This window comes from Clarias gariepinus, chromosome 6 (genome assembly GCF_024256425.1).
Source record: "Clarias gariepinus isolate MV-2021 ecotype Netherlands chromosome 6, CGAR_prim_01v2, whole genome shotgun sequence".
Classification (NCBI taxonomy): Eukaryota; Metazoa; Chordata; class Actinopteri; order Siluriformes; family Clariidae; genus Clarias; species Clarias gariepinus.
In genome coordinates, this window is record NC_071105.1 from 20,228,521 (window position 1) to 20,243,622 (window position 15,102).

At 37.4% G+C, this 15,102-nt stretch overlaps 1 protein-coding gene across 1 annotated transcript; it reads left to right on the forward strand.

Annotated features, from left to right (window-relative positions):
- The first annotated feature begins 464 nt into the window (after positions 1-464).
- Positions 465-14,533, forward strand: capza1a (capping actin protein of muscle Z-line subunit alpha 1a). Its single transcript, XM_053498609.1, has 9 exons — positions 465-545; positions 8,453-8,516; positions 9,900-9,951; positions 10,461-10,518; positions 10,684-10,890; positions 11,127-11,206; positions 11,295-11,445; positions 13,615-13,677; positions 13,936-14,533. The coding sequence occupies exons 1-9, from the start codon at positions 507-509 to the stop codon at positions 14,074-14,076; spliced, it is 855 nt and encodes a 284-aa protein (XP_053354584.1). The 5' UTR covers positions 465-506; the 3' UTR covers positions 14,077-14,533.
- Positions 14,534-15,102: the final 569 nt, after the last annotated feature.

Sequence of the window (15,102 nt, forward strand, 5' to 3'; positions counted from 1 at the left end):
GTTAACATAATCTGCATATTTTTGAATTGTGGGAGGAAACCAGAGTACCCAGAGAAAACCCACCAAGCATAGGGAGAACATGCACACAGAGACAGGAATCAAGCCTGGCCATGAATCGAACCCGGGCCCTGGAGGTGCAAGACAACAGCGCTAACCACTACACCACCGCCCCTGGAAACACACCCCACCAAAAAAAGAAGAAAAAAAAAACATATTTGTTCAGTCTTCTTCTAATTGTGCTGTTATGGATTCGTATTGCACACATTTGTTTGTTTGTTAAATAAATGCATAGTGAAAAAAGTTATTTGTCTGAGGTTAAATTTGCCTATACTAAGATCCACTATGATCAAATGATTTTTAATTAATGTTATTTTATTTTTTACACAAAAATGTATAGGATTAAAAGAAGAGGGACTAACTATGGTTATTATTGTTTTCGTTTCATCACGTTCAATTCGTTGATTTCCCGTGATGCACTTTGACAGGGTTGGTCCTGCTGAGCCAAGATGGCGGACGTTGCCGAGCAGCTCACTGATGAGGAGAAGGTAATTCGAGTGGTTAAAACTTTCGAACTTGTTTTTCGTTCTTGTCGTTTTACAGATACGCGTTTTTCATTATTGTTTTCAGTCCTGGCTTGTTGTAGCTTCGGCATTCAGGGCCGCGCAGAAGAGATATCAGTCGGCGAGTTTGCTAGCTCTCTGCACCGTAGTCTGAGATGAGGTCTGTCTCAACCGCGCTTCCTTGTTGTGTGTGTAGTGCACTAAACTGGGTGTGTACGGCGCTATGTTATACTCTATCAAGGGATCTTATGTGGGGGATAGGGAGGTGATTTGGGACGCAGCTCGGCTAGTTTTGGGTGGTTTGTAATTAAACTCTTTGGAAGGGAGTTTAACTCTGCCGTGTTATAGTTTCAGAAAACTAGTACGACTAGTAAAAAAAATGCGTTATACTAGAATTGATGGTGTGATTCATAACTAACGGTATATAAGTGAACTAGTTCGAAACTGATAGGGTGTATCCACACATCTTAATTAGGGGTGTTTATGAATTTCGTAGGCTGACTGTCTGCTTGTCTCTGTTCATCTACCTGTGTATCCTTATCTATTCATGCATCTCTGCCTTTCTATCTGTCCATCTGTCTAGACCATGTCTATTAGATGTATAGTATTAGACGTTTGTTTGTGTTGTTGATTTGATAATGTGCTTTATTAAATTAAGAATCAAGAGCCCAGACATCTTCACTGCAAAATAAAATTTTATTCATATTCCTGTTTTGGTTTCTCTGAAATCTTCTGTCCCAATAACGTGATGATGTTGGGCAACTACAGGATGTCCCAGAAGTCTTCATACAAAAGGGAAATTAATGCTTTTTATCAGAATAGAATTTTATTTACATTTACATTTACATTTAGTCATTTGGCAGACGCTCTTATCCAGAGCGACTTACATTTTTATCTCATTATACATCTGAGCGGTTGAGGGTTAAGGGCCTTGCTCAAGGGCCCAACAGTGGCAACTTGGTGGTTGTGGGGTTTGAACCTGGGATCTTCCGAACCGTAGTCCAATGCCTTAACCACTGAGCTACCCCTGACCCCCTATTTACAGATCATCCTCTACAAATGTGTAATTTATTTGTGAATACGCATCACTGTATCTTCAACTCATGTTCAGCTTATTTTAACACATCTGGTGTTGTGCATGACATTGCTCATGTCATTCTGTTTTCCCTGACATTGCTTATGCATTCTGTTCATTTTCTTATGTTTATGGACACTTTTAGGACACTGTAATTCAGTGCCAAACATTAAGCTGTAAAATATCATAAAGTTATTGGCCAGTCTTATGATGAACTGTTCTCACATTGCATGTGAAAATTATTCTTTAAATCTGGCAATGTCTGCATTTTCACTATATATGTTCAACTGCAGAGTAACGTAAACCAAGTTTCTGTTCCTATTTTGAGGCTAAACACAATTTTGGTCCTTTATTGTTAAAATCCTGCAGGTTTCTGTATGCTTTGTTGAATCAAATTTACATTTGATCACCAAATTATTTGATTTTGCCAAACTGCATCCTCCTGTTTTGATTCCCCCCGTTCCACTTGGTTTCTCTGATTTTGTGCACTGCATTTGCCTTCTGTTTTTATTCTCAGCTGAGTCTTAGTGACCCAGCCCTGAGTATGCATGCTAATACATGCCTTCCTACTTCCACCCCTAATCTGTACTGTATGTCTGCAATCTGCTGCAAGCAAGTTGTCTCTTCCGGTGCTTAGCTTTGCTGCTGCTTGCAAGTTTGTGACAGTTATGTGGTTAAATTCATGTACAGACTGGCATGAGCAGGTCGGGGTATTTCAATTATGCTTTGACATGCAGAGCCTGTGGCCTGGGGTCTTTTCTGACTGATAAGTCTCTAAGCTTTGATGCATGTTAAATATACAACATTCTGTTGTTAATAGAACAATAATGTGCTTTTAGTAAAGGAGCCTGGAGTAATTTATTTAGCTAACTACTTTAAATCAAAAGAACCTGTACTGAGCACTGTAGATTTTGTTCCTCTTCTTATAAATGTTAACTATCCCGAGTTGGCTCGTTTCAACACGGAGTGATTTAAATAGTTTCCAGATTTACATGGTAAACTTGTCTTAATTTTGCCTAAGCATTGGTTGAAAATTATTTATATTATTATAGGTGAGACAAATGAGTATCTGGTTGTGTAGCACATAGTGTTTGCACTTGTTCAACAGCTGTGTTGTTATCCAGTGTTTCAGTTATGAACTGAGAGTTTCTGTTCTCACATTCTATATAAACAATATTTAAACCTGATTAGTTTCAAGCGTCATTAAATATACATATTAGCAGGACAGTTATATGGGCCTAGTTTATTATTAATTCCAGCCTGGTTTTGTTTACTTCCTCATACCAGTGGAATGATTGCATTGGGCAAAGTGTGAGATTAGGAATCGAGATGCACTGCACCAACATGAAATGCATTACATTAAAATGTACACATCAATTAAAAAATATATTTTTGCACCTGTCTTTAAGGAAATCAGACAGGAAATGTACATTTCCAGTCCAGTCCCCATACCTTTTAGAGATTTTTTTTTGTGTGTTTGTTAAGTCACACACAATTCAACAACCAGTGAGAAACAGGTGCAGATGATGACGGGTTATTAGCATACAGCTGATGCTGAACGCTTAGTGGTTGGAACAGACAAGAGGAGAAACAAGGTTGCTGCTTAGGTTTTTTAAAAATTGTCACAGTATCCATTCTCCCCATTTTTTAAAAATTGAATGTACATAATTTCATTAAATTTAATATGAAGAAATGAGCGGTGGCTCAAGACCTTCGCACAGTGCCATTTCAAAATATATGTTATTGTTCCACCTAAAATACCCATCAGATATTGCATTTTTTATTTTTCAATCTCTTTATTTCACTCCCCCTATAAATAAAAAAAATATATATATATATATATATATATATATATATATATGGTTTATGGTTTACACACACTGGAGACACATTTAAATGTCTAAAAATAAGTTTTGCATAATTTTTAAAAAGATTATAAGTTTAACATTAAGTGCTATTAAGCTAGTATTAATGCTGTGATCTCAGTGGACTTTATTAGGTTCTTGTAGACCTTTAAAATTTGGTGCTTATCTGCTTATGTCACTGTTTTTGTTTGCTTGTTTTCTGACTAATAGATAAACACCAGATTGCATGTTTTCCCCCTTATTTTAGATGTGTGCACTGTGATAGACTTGCTGTTAAAAAGGAGGGCCACTATGAACACAAGCAGACAGGCAATATTTAGAAATTGCAGATGATCAATATGAGTATAGTCAATGATTTACAGTGTTTGCTTTACAAAGCATTAGATCATTTTCTGAATCTGACTGGTGGCAGCATTCACAGTTAATACAGACATGATATGATCTTTTTCAGTGGCCTAAATGTTTTTTTTTTTTTTGTCATTACAACTTCCTGTTAAAGATTTTCTGTAGCAGTGCACAAGACACAATGTGCTCTGTCACCAGTTTTGCAGGGGTTCTCCCATACCCAGCCTGTACTGTGGAAGGAAACACAGTAAATTCAGTAATGTTTCTGAATGCTGTGTTTCGTATGCAGGCCTTTTTTGTTTTGTAATGAAGAAGTGTGCCACACAAGCATGTGTCAAAAAAACAACAACAATTGCAAGGCTGTTTGTAGGTAATTTCCTGTCATCTCACATCTCAAGCTGTGGCTGAATAAACTGCATTATTTTGTTTAACTGCAACTGCAAAGTTCTACATCTGTGTGACAGGAAATAACTCATCATACCAGGACTTGGCAGTAGTCTGTTTGCTATTAAAAAAGGGAAGCTTTTTTTTTCTCAAAAACAAACAAAAAGAAAAACTTTCCCATGTCACTTAACAAGGTATGCAGTTTGGTGCACACTGACTTAGCTACTGTTTGCTACTGGTGATGGCACTGTTAGTATTTTTCCACACCTTGGGGAACCATTCTTTATGGACAGATTAAATGAGAAGCATTTATGTCTGTCATGATATAAGGCCTTGTTCACACGGGCGTTAAAATAGAGCGTTTTTTTTTTTTTCGTCCAGTGAGCGCAGATTAAGCAGCGAGTGTTTTCTACACATAGGAGTCAATGAGAGTGTTCACACTGGCTTTGGTGAATTGCGTTTGTCCGGCTGCGCGTTTATACGGCATTAAAAAAACATTGCATGCAGCTTTTTCTTGGCGTTCAAAACCCAACGAACGCAAGGAAACCGTTTTTTAGTTCGTTTTCTTCACGTTCATTTTACGCCTCGGTGGACTGGATATATTCCATGATCCTACATGCTATACATGGGGAAATGCGGAAAGGGACAAAATAATAAAAAAAAAAATTGTTGAAAAACTTACACGGAAATTTTCGCATTTCTTCATATACCACAAAAAAACTTCCTTTAATCCAACGTTGTGCAGTCAGAGAGTGAACTCGGTAGCGGTGGGCTTTCATATCCAGATCCCAACACACTGCCCCCACAGGTTAACACACAAACTACAGTTTGGGTAAGTCAAATCAAGCGCCACTACAAAATGCAACATAAACGTCTAGGACGTTCAGAGCAAGTTCGTTTATCCAAAAACTTAACACCCGTGTGAACAAGGCCTAAAATAGTCCACCACAAATGAAATCAACCCCCAGTGTGTACAGACGGACTGTACAAACTGGGGGTTGAACATGGCTGCACAGCGCAATGGAAACAAACCATGTAAAACTTCTTACCTTAAAAGTACCCTGCCTTTTGCCCAATGTCTCCTGCGATAGGCGCCACTTTATGACTCTATAACAGGATAAGTGGTATAGGGGATAAATGAAATAAAAAATAATCAACATTCAAACTTATTCATTCGTTAAATCTAAAACATTTTCTGTTTTTAGGAGGAAAATATTGAACTTGCTTGTTGTTGGCATCCTAGATCCAACTTTGTCAAACATCCTGAAGTCAGAAATGATGGCTTGAAATGAAATGTTAATTATGGCTGGCTTTTCAAACCTATTCAAGTTTAACATCTCTGAAGTGATACTGTATTTGAATATTTTTGCTACCAGATAAGTCCTCATTTAAATTTAAATTGATCAACTTTATGGAGAAAAATCAAAAACCGAACTGTTTAAAGCTAGACTGTAGCAATACTCCGATGAGGGCGTGCATCGAACAGAATGTCCTGTACTGAACGGTACGAATTTTAATCCACGCAATGTTACAACAAAAACATATGAGTCTGCGATAATATTATTGATTGCTGTAGTAGGCATGAACTGCTGCCTAACACGTTGAATCCATTGTAATTGAGGTCATAACGCTTGTCAAACAGATTTCCCACTCGCGATGACTATGGAGCAGCAGTGGAGCTATTTATAATACTGTAGCTTTTGTGTTGGTGTTCCTTTGCCAATTTGTTTCCCGTCTTTGTTAGGTGACCAAATTATAAATTTTGGAAAATGCCCTCAGTTAGTATTAAGGTAATTGGCCAACTATAAATTATATAATGGGTTTTGCCTTGCGTTTGGATCCATTCCAGTGTTTAATCTATGGTCTATTATATACCGAGCATGGAAAAGAAAATAATGAGACATTTGATTTGAATACTTTATTTCGAACATGAAACAATATAACAAACAAAAAAATAAAGAAGCAAAAAGTCTGTTCGAAAAGGAGTAGAAAAAAGTAAAAACTTATTAAATCCTACCCCCTTTGACTCCATAACAATTTCACAACCAATATACAGTATATTATACATACACATAGATGAATAGATTCTATAGAATAGAGTTTACTGTCCTCTGCTCACCCTTGTTCAGTTTGTCTAGCTTGTCATATAAAGGATATGAAACCTGATCACAGACAATCTCAGAACGTGGGTAGAGAGAAGGAAGCTGCTCCTGTCTGTATGTAAAGGGAACCTGGAAGTCTGGGTTTACTCTTGTTGCTGCGGTGCCCAGTGTGTCACTGTGGGAAGTGTGACGAAGTGCTCGGCCTGTATGCCACTCTGGCTTTGCTAAGAAAAGCCCTAACCCTTCTAAGGAGTGGCCTAAGAGCGGAACAGACCAGAAAGAGCACATCTCACAGACAGCCATTCTGGCCTAGCTGGAATAGAAAATCATGCGGCGCTTAACCTCTCATATAGCCAAAAATGTTGACTACATAAGTTTGCATCCCTTATATTGTTTATAATAGGGGGTTGGAGTGGTTATCAGTTGTATAGGTTTCACAAATAAGGAGCAGTGGTCAGAGCACTGTGCAGCGCTCTTGGTTAGAAAATGGGTGGATTATGACAGGAAGAGCGTCTGGCGTAAAACCTGTGCCAGACCTTGTGGACCAAATGATCTGATGTGGTGACCACTAGGAAAAATAAAACAAGAAGCAAATTCAGATAAATAAATTAGGTTGTCATGTGACAAGGCAACAAAGAAAAATAAATTATTTATTTATTTATTTCCTGTCTGCTCAGACACACTCCTAACCATTTTTGCCCACAGAAACTTTGTCCTATCCCTCGTAGTCTCACACTTATTGTTGTTACACCTGTGTGAGATGTTTAAAAAGGATAAGCATGTCCTGTTTGTCATTATACAAACAAATCACTCTGAACCTGGCAAGCAGGTAATAAAGAAAGGTATGTACAAAGTAAAATGTTTGCACTGCTTAACACACACACACAAACCCCAATAATGTTCTTATGTTTATAACTTTGGCCTTTGTTTGTCCAGCAAGCTGTATATCAGACTGGCCATGCCTGTAAAATTTGGTTGGGTCCTGAAGAATCCCAGTGTACACCTCTTAACCCACATCATATGCCAAAACCCCCTAAAAAAATTATCAGATGCTTTAAAAGAGTTTAGAGGATATTGTAATATTTTTACGAATATTATTTATCTCTTTCAAAAAAGAAATATACATGGGACTAATATGTATTTTTTTTAATACTAACTAGTTACTGTAATAATAAAGCATCATATGTAAAACCTACTTTGAGGTCTTTCTGCTATTAATAAAAAAATATATATATATATATATTTCCCTAATACAGTGAAACCTCGGATTGCAGGTAACGCGGTGTTCTGCAAGACAAGCAAAGATTTTAAATAAATTTTGACTTGGAAAACTAACAAGTCTTGGTTTACGAGTACAGAGTATCATGTATCACACACTCGCTTCTTGTTTTGATGCCAAGCATCACGTGATCACAACTGAGCCTATTGTTTTTCTCTCTCTTGTGTTGCAAAATTGTGGGTAAAAGTTTCCCCTGCTGGGTCATAGTGCCCGTCTCTTACTGGTATAATAAACATCCGTGCACGCGTGTACTGTTTACTATAACACTGTGACTATGTGTGTAGGTGTATAACATATTTTATTTTCTGTCTGTACAGCGCACGTGTACTGTTTCTTATAACACACACAGACCCCTCCTACTTTCGCCATCACAGACACACACACTCTTTTTCTCTTGCTCTACACATAAACTCTGCTCTGTCACGATTCTTTTCAAAGGTAAAGTGCAGGTTAATTTGTTTTATTTTTACTTTACAGCATTGATTTCTTAGTTTGTTGCTCAATCGAGTGTCATTAGAGAGATTTCTTTTTTCGATTAAACAGTGTTTCCATGAAAAGAGTAGAGGAAGGGTAACTGTATAAGACGAGAAGGAGGAGAGGCAAGGAGCTCCTTACTTTAGCTTTTTATTTTTTTTTAAAGGTAAAGTGCAGGTTAATTTGTTTTATTTTTTCGTGTTAATTATTTTTATGTAATTATTTTTTGGGATGTGAAACCAATAATTTGAGTTTCCATTATTTCTGATGGGAAATGTCGATGTTTTGAAACACGAGCCCGCTTCCGGAACGAATTATGCTCGTAATTCAAGGTTCCACTGTATAATATTACCATTTTTCTGTAACAGGTCCGCATTGCGGCCAATTTTGTGGTCCACGCGCCACCTGGAGAATTCAATGAAGTTTTCAATGGTGAGATCTTTGGATTACTTCTGTACATTTTATACAAATTACATAAAAAACACATATTTATTTTTTGTGTCATGGTTTCTTGTTACCTTTCTTAATTGTTATTAATCATGTTTACTGTCTGTTTCATGGTGTTGTGTAATGCTGCTGCAGAATTTAAATTTTCTTCAGAATTAATGACTCCATCTTATCTTATTACGAAGTACTTACCTAGTAATCTTTTCCATCTTGAAATTAGTATTAATGTTATCCACCTTGGATCATAATTATTGTGTTGGATGGATTTTTATGAGCAGGATCCCATTGGTATTGAATGTTTTGCTTTTAAGCGCTGGAATTGAAAACCAGAGGTCCGTTCTTCGTACGTCGCTTGACACATCCGAGATGAATTGACACATCTAAGATGAGATCATCGTGCTAATTACGATCCGGCTAAGTCGGTTCTTCGAGCTCACCTGTGGTTGATGATTAGTAGAGCTGGATTGAGTTGTCTAGGATTATTGCGCGCTCGTGCGTTGGTTTAAAAGGCGATATGCATCGACAGTAGAAACACTGATCACAAGCCCTCCGATTGGTTGACGAAATGGAAAATGACCGGCTCAACTTTTTTTTGTAACACGTGTTATGCGCTGAAATGCCCCCCTGCCATGGATTGGCCCCCCTACATAATCGCTATCAAATATTATATTAGAACATAAATTTATAGGTTAATGGTTTACAAATTACAAATTACATGAGACAATAAAATAAAATAAGCAATATGAAAATAAATATGTTGTATATGAAAAAATAGAAATATTATGTATACTTTTATATTGTTTATTTTATAATAAAATTAGTTTCGTCCAATTTATCATTATAAAATATAATTTTTTAATATATATAAATATTTATTTGGCTGTCTCATGCCTAGGGTTTATTATAATAGTAATATCATATTTGATAACAATAAACCTATGAATTTATGTTCATATATAATATTTGATAGCGATTATGTGTGTGTGTGGGGGGGGGGGGTCCATGGCAGGGGGCATATACTTTTCTTTTTCCACGTGAGTCAGTCATGCTCTTTAACCAATCAGATGTGACCTCGCCATTTCAACCAATCATAACCCGGCAGGAGCGCAGGCTAAATCCTGTTTACAAGAAATAAACCTGCTTCCGAGCAGGTTCAAGCTTACGGATATGTTGCTATGACAACAAATGCTAGAAGCGCATCGAAGAACGAAACAATCCAAGATCAGGACAAATCCACAACAATCAAATCCAGCTAACTGAGTTAGCGACGTACGAAGAACGGACCCCAGGTCTGGCAGGTGATACAAACAAATGTACGAGAGAGTATGAGAGTCAAAACTTACTGAGAATGCTGTTGTATGATTTCAGATGTCCGAGTACTGCTCAACAATGACAATCTACTCAGGGAAGGGGCGTCTCAGTGAGTGTTTACTTTTGTTAAATATTTATGTTTCAGTGGGACTGTATTGTCCTTTTAATTTAGTTCCAAACCTGTGTTCTACAACTTAAATAGCAAACTTAAAGTCTGAAACTAAACACTTATTTCTGACATTTCTGTGGCTAAAAGCTGTTCTTTCTTGGAAGTTTGGGTTTTATTATCTTCATTGGAACATGTCTTCCCACAAAACACTTCCCACCATTTTGTCAGACTTGGAAAGCTTATAAGTGTTATGAGAGGAAAATGTCTCTTGTATTTTTATACTGACAACGTAAGATAAAACACAGTAGAGTTCACCTTTTTGTTTTGGTATTTCTCTTAAAGGTTACTTCAGTCTCACTCAACAACTTAACCTTGCATGTCCCTATTTGCCAGCGTAGCAATAAGATTACCTGTGTTTTTATCGCTTTATCTGTTTTTAATTATAATAAAAAAAAATTAAAACTTAAATTTGCCTTTCAATCTATTTATTTCTTCTCTCCATTTAACAGAGCCTTTGCTCAGTATAACATGGATCAGTTTACACCCACCAAACTAAAGGAAGATCAGGTGATTTGCACCTTGTCACCAGTTTAATGTTAATTAATATGATAATTTGTTGGCCTAAACATTTTGATCTTTTAACTAATTTGCCACCATTCCTCACATAGTTTTATATAATATTAAATATATACTCACTTGCTGATTTTGCACTTAACCAATGTTAAAATGCAGGTATTGATCACGGAGCATGGAAACCTAGGAAACGGGCGTTTCTTCGACCCGCGAAACAAGCTGTCATTTAAGTTTGACCACCTGAAAAAAGAGGCCAGCGACCTGCAGCACTACGAGTGTGAATCATCTCTGGAACCATGGAGGGAGGCGTGTGATGTTGCGCTCAGGGCCTACATAAAGGATCACTACCCTAGTGGAGTGTGCACGGTGAGTGAGCTCTGACCTCTCCTGGATCTGGATCTGGGAGCTATAGTACCATTCTTGCATCTCTCCCTGATTCCTTGTAAAAATTTTTCTAAAAAAAAATCTAAAAAGGCTTAGTGCATTAAGAGTATCGTGTGCTTATATTATCCATTTTCTATCTTAGGGCCTTTAAACATTTCTTCTGAAATCTTTAATGCTTTCTGTGTTTGTGTTCTTTCACAACCTCCTCCTTTCCGTAGGTTTATGCAAAAACCGTCGATGGCCACCAAACAATCATTGTCTGTATTGAAGGACATCAATTTCAACCCAAAAACTTCTGGTAAGGTCGAATTTGTCCTTCGTGTCACTGCCTCTGTCCCGTAAGCTGTTTGATGAAGTCCATGAGGTCTTGTCCTCTGTCTGTGCAGGAACGGTCGCTCTCGGTCCGAATGGAAGTTTAAAATCTCTCAGGGGACGACTCAGCTTGCGGGGGTGCTCAAGGTCCAGGTGCATTATTATGAAGATGGCAATGTGCAACTGGTCAGCCACAAGGACATTCAAGAGTCTCTCACCATTTCTGTGAGTTACAACTACTGTTAGTTGTTTGGATTTTTCTACTTAATAATTCTGTTCACACGACCTACATTTTAAAAATATCTTTGTCCACATAAAAACGCAAAACGTCCTGTTAATTAGGGAGGCTTTTAGGAGCCTCCCTAATTAACTGGGGGCCAATCAGAAGCCTAGACAAAACATTACCGGTTGTAGAAGTCCGACGGGTCTCATCCAAAACCGCCCTGGCCGTCTTCTGTGTTTTGTATGTAGCAGCAGTGAGCTTTGTGGTACATTCAGGCACTTCTGTTTAACATAATGTCTGAGTAACTGTATGTACACGCATGTAAATGTCTAGTACGCAACATTAACACAGTCACTAGTTTACTGTACGTAAATCCACTATTGCACAAATATCATCATTAACAAAGCTGACGTTAAATCAAGGAGACAAGCACACAGAAATTATCATCATTGGCACACAAGGTGACGTTACAACGAGCCAGAATCTCTGTTTCCCCGTGTCCACATAATACCTCTGAATACAAAATTTCGGAAATTCTTCACTTTGGACAGAGTTTTCCAAAAGCTTTGTATTCAATGACTAAAACTGAGTTTGCATGTGGACGAAAGGCCAAAACAGATAAAAATCTCAGTTTTTAAAAATACCCGGCTACGTGTGGACATGGCCTTAGAGCGTGGCTGTGGGAGTTCATTCATTTAGGGAATAAAGGCAGAGACTGATCTAGGGTGAGGAGCATGCATGAAATGTTGTAAGTGTGTAGCACCTGAGCACTGTATGTCGTTTTCATGGAATGTCTGTTTACATCAGTCAAGTTCACCTGGGGGATCTTTAACCACAAATTTCAGTAATGAATCAGCAGCTGAAACAGCTGAGTCTAAGCTACTGGTGAAAAGGTTTAAATCCCAGCAACACCAAGTTGTGAACATGGACCAAATAAAAAGGACTAGACAAACCATCTGTGACAAAGTTTTTCTAAAATAGCGGTTTTGAAGCTAATTATACCCCTAATTATGCTTAACTTTATGGCTTAATAGAATTTTAGATGATTAATAAAAAAATAAATTCACCCCATACAGTTATTATAAATAGGAAATCTAGCGAGATGTACAGTACACTACTGCTCAAAAGTTTGGGATCACTTGCTGATTTTTTTTGTTTGTTTAGTGATTTATTTTCTACATTTTACAAAAATACTGGGGATTTCAAAACTATAAAATAACACATATGGAGGGAAAAGAAAACAGGAAAAACCATGGAGTTAAAAAGTGATCCTAAACTTTTAAGTGTCGTGTACATAGACCAAAACCCTCTTTTTACCAAGCTGTAAAATATTTATTTCTGTTGTAATATTATGCATTTATAACATGGAGATTGACTCACTTTTAGAGTCACACTAACTCCTGTTTATGTGAAGGTTAGTCTTGTATAGGAATTTTCATCAGAGCTTTTAGCTTTTGACAGAAACAAGATATTTATTCCTTTGTCTAAATAACTTTCTGGTTTATTATTTAGCCTGAAGTAAGGCCTCTTGCTTGTGGCTACACTATAGGATAAAACACTGCCTGGCCAAAAAAGTCGCACACTTTAAGATCTTATTTAGTCACCCTTAGCTTTGATTACAGCACACAATTTGGTGTTAAGTTCTTGTGTGAAAATAATTCCTCATGCTCCCAGAAACTATTCTCAATTTGAGTCCTGGACTTTGCCCCTGCCATCAGGCAAGAAAAGCTTCACATTGCTAAGTCTGGACCTCCTGATGAACTGAAGATCATAGCACTGTCCCCAGAGGCTTGTACAGTGGCCACCATGCATGATGGCTGCACCGCTTTATGCACTTCTCTGGTCACTCTGAACTCATCAGACCACATAATCTTTTTCATTAATCTTTATGTTTTTGAGAAAATTTAAGTATTTTCTGATTAGTCTCACCAACAAGTGGTTTTCTTATGGCTTTTCTTATGCGAGTTCTCATCACATTATGTTAAACTATTAAACACTACTTAACACAGCTATGGTTTTTACCGTAGATTTTTTTGTTACCATGCAGTTTCACGAAGTGTTATAGTAATCTCCATTAAAGATTTTTTTTCCAACCTCCTTCCACAAAATTGATGGTTCAGCACCCAGTATTGTTATCCCTGTTAATTGTGCTTGTCTGTATCATTTAACAGAATCCAAAGCAATCTGCAGAGGAGTTGGTGAAGGCTATTAACAATGCAGAGACCGAGTATCAGGTAGGTTCGAGTCAATGATGTATTTTGTTTATTGATTTTTTTTTCCCCTCGATAAAGTTTTTCTATGACCATTATTGTAAAAAAATGTAATAATCCGTAACTTAATTTCATTGTGTCTGGAACGCATCTGTTTAGACCTAGATTAAAAGAATGTCTTTCTTTTCTTCCTTCCTTCCTTCTTCCTCACCTCCTTCACTTGCTTGCTTTATTTTTTTACTTTTATTTCTTTAAATTTATATTTTTTCCTTCTTCTGTTAGACGGCAATTAACGAGAACTACCAGAACATGTCAGACACCACCTTCAAAGCCTTACGCCGACCGCTTCCCGTCACCCGTACCAAGATCGACTGGAACAAGATCCTCAGCTATAAGATCGGCAAAGAGATGCAGAACGCTTAGAGCTGAGCCAGCATGCCTCCCCCTCTGCTTACAGCACAAGCCAAGAAATGACCTGCGAAGGGCCTAGGCTGGAGCTCGAGGCTGGGACCAGGCTTAGGCACAGGCACTTAGGACAAATGTGCAAAGAAATGTCCTTGTTTCCTTCTTCTTTCTTTGGTTTAGTTTTTTCCTTTCTTCCAAAAGCCAAGGTTTAACCTCAGCTAAAGAGACTGCCTCCTTATCTGTATTGTCAGAAGGCTGTGAGATTGTTCTGTTGGGTGTAGCAAAGGTCCTTGCTGCTGAACCAATACCTCCTCCAACACCAGTGCACAGGGTCAGAAATGTTAATACTCCCACTTTTTCACATTCTCACCTCGCTGATTTCTACACGTCACTCAGAGAGGGGTTTCTGTACACCAGTTTTGCTCTGTCCTTGACCAAATGTTTAATATGTACTAATGAAAACCCTTTATAAGCACGCTTTGAAATGGAGTTTAATTTTATAATCTTTGCTGAAAGTTATTGATTTTAATTCAAGATTTTTTTAAGTATATTTTTATCTTGAGCAAATGGAAACAAATACTGAAGAGTTTTTTTGTGTGAAGAAAGTTTGCGGTAATTACTGCTTCGGTCAAAGCCTTTTTTTTCTACCTTGAATATACTTTACATACCTTAAATACCATTTAATTGAGCTGATGACTTAATTTGAAATATAAAAAAAGAGTAAAAATCAGCCATCGATACCTTAAACAGTATGAAACTTTTTTTTTTTTTTACTTGATTTTTAGTCATGTCCACATTGTCCTCATTTAATAGTTTTAAATGGTTTCTGTTTTGGACGCTTCTACCTAAATTTATCTGCGGTCCAAACACAAGTGATTTAAAGTTCGAAGTTTAGGTATACACTGATCGGCCTTTTTTTTGCAGCACATCCGAGTGATGCTCCACTGGATCGAGTTCTGGAGAATTTGGAAGCCAAGTCCTCACCTTGAGCTTGTTGTTGTGAACAATACTTCAACCATTTTTGCAGAGGGCAGGGAGCATTAT

Excerpts from the sequence above, each read along its gene's own strand:
- capza1a (XM_053498609.1), top strand. The coding sequence starts at position 507 with ATGGCGGACGTTGCCGAGCAGCTCACTGATGAGGAGAAG. Across the intron at positions 546-8,452 it reads AGCTCACTGATGAGGAGAAG|GTCCGCATTGCGGCCAATTT; the intron begins GTAATTCGAGTG and ends TTTCTGTAACAG. Across the intron at positions 10,519-10,683 it reads CCAAACTAAAGGAAGATCAG|GTATTGATCACGGAGCATGG; the intron begins GTGATTTGCACC and ends GTTAAAATGCAG.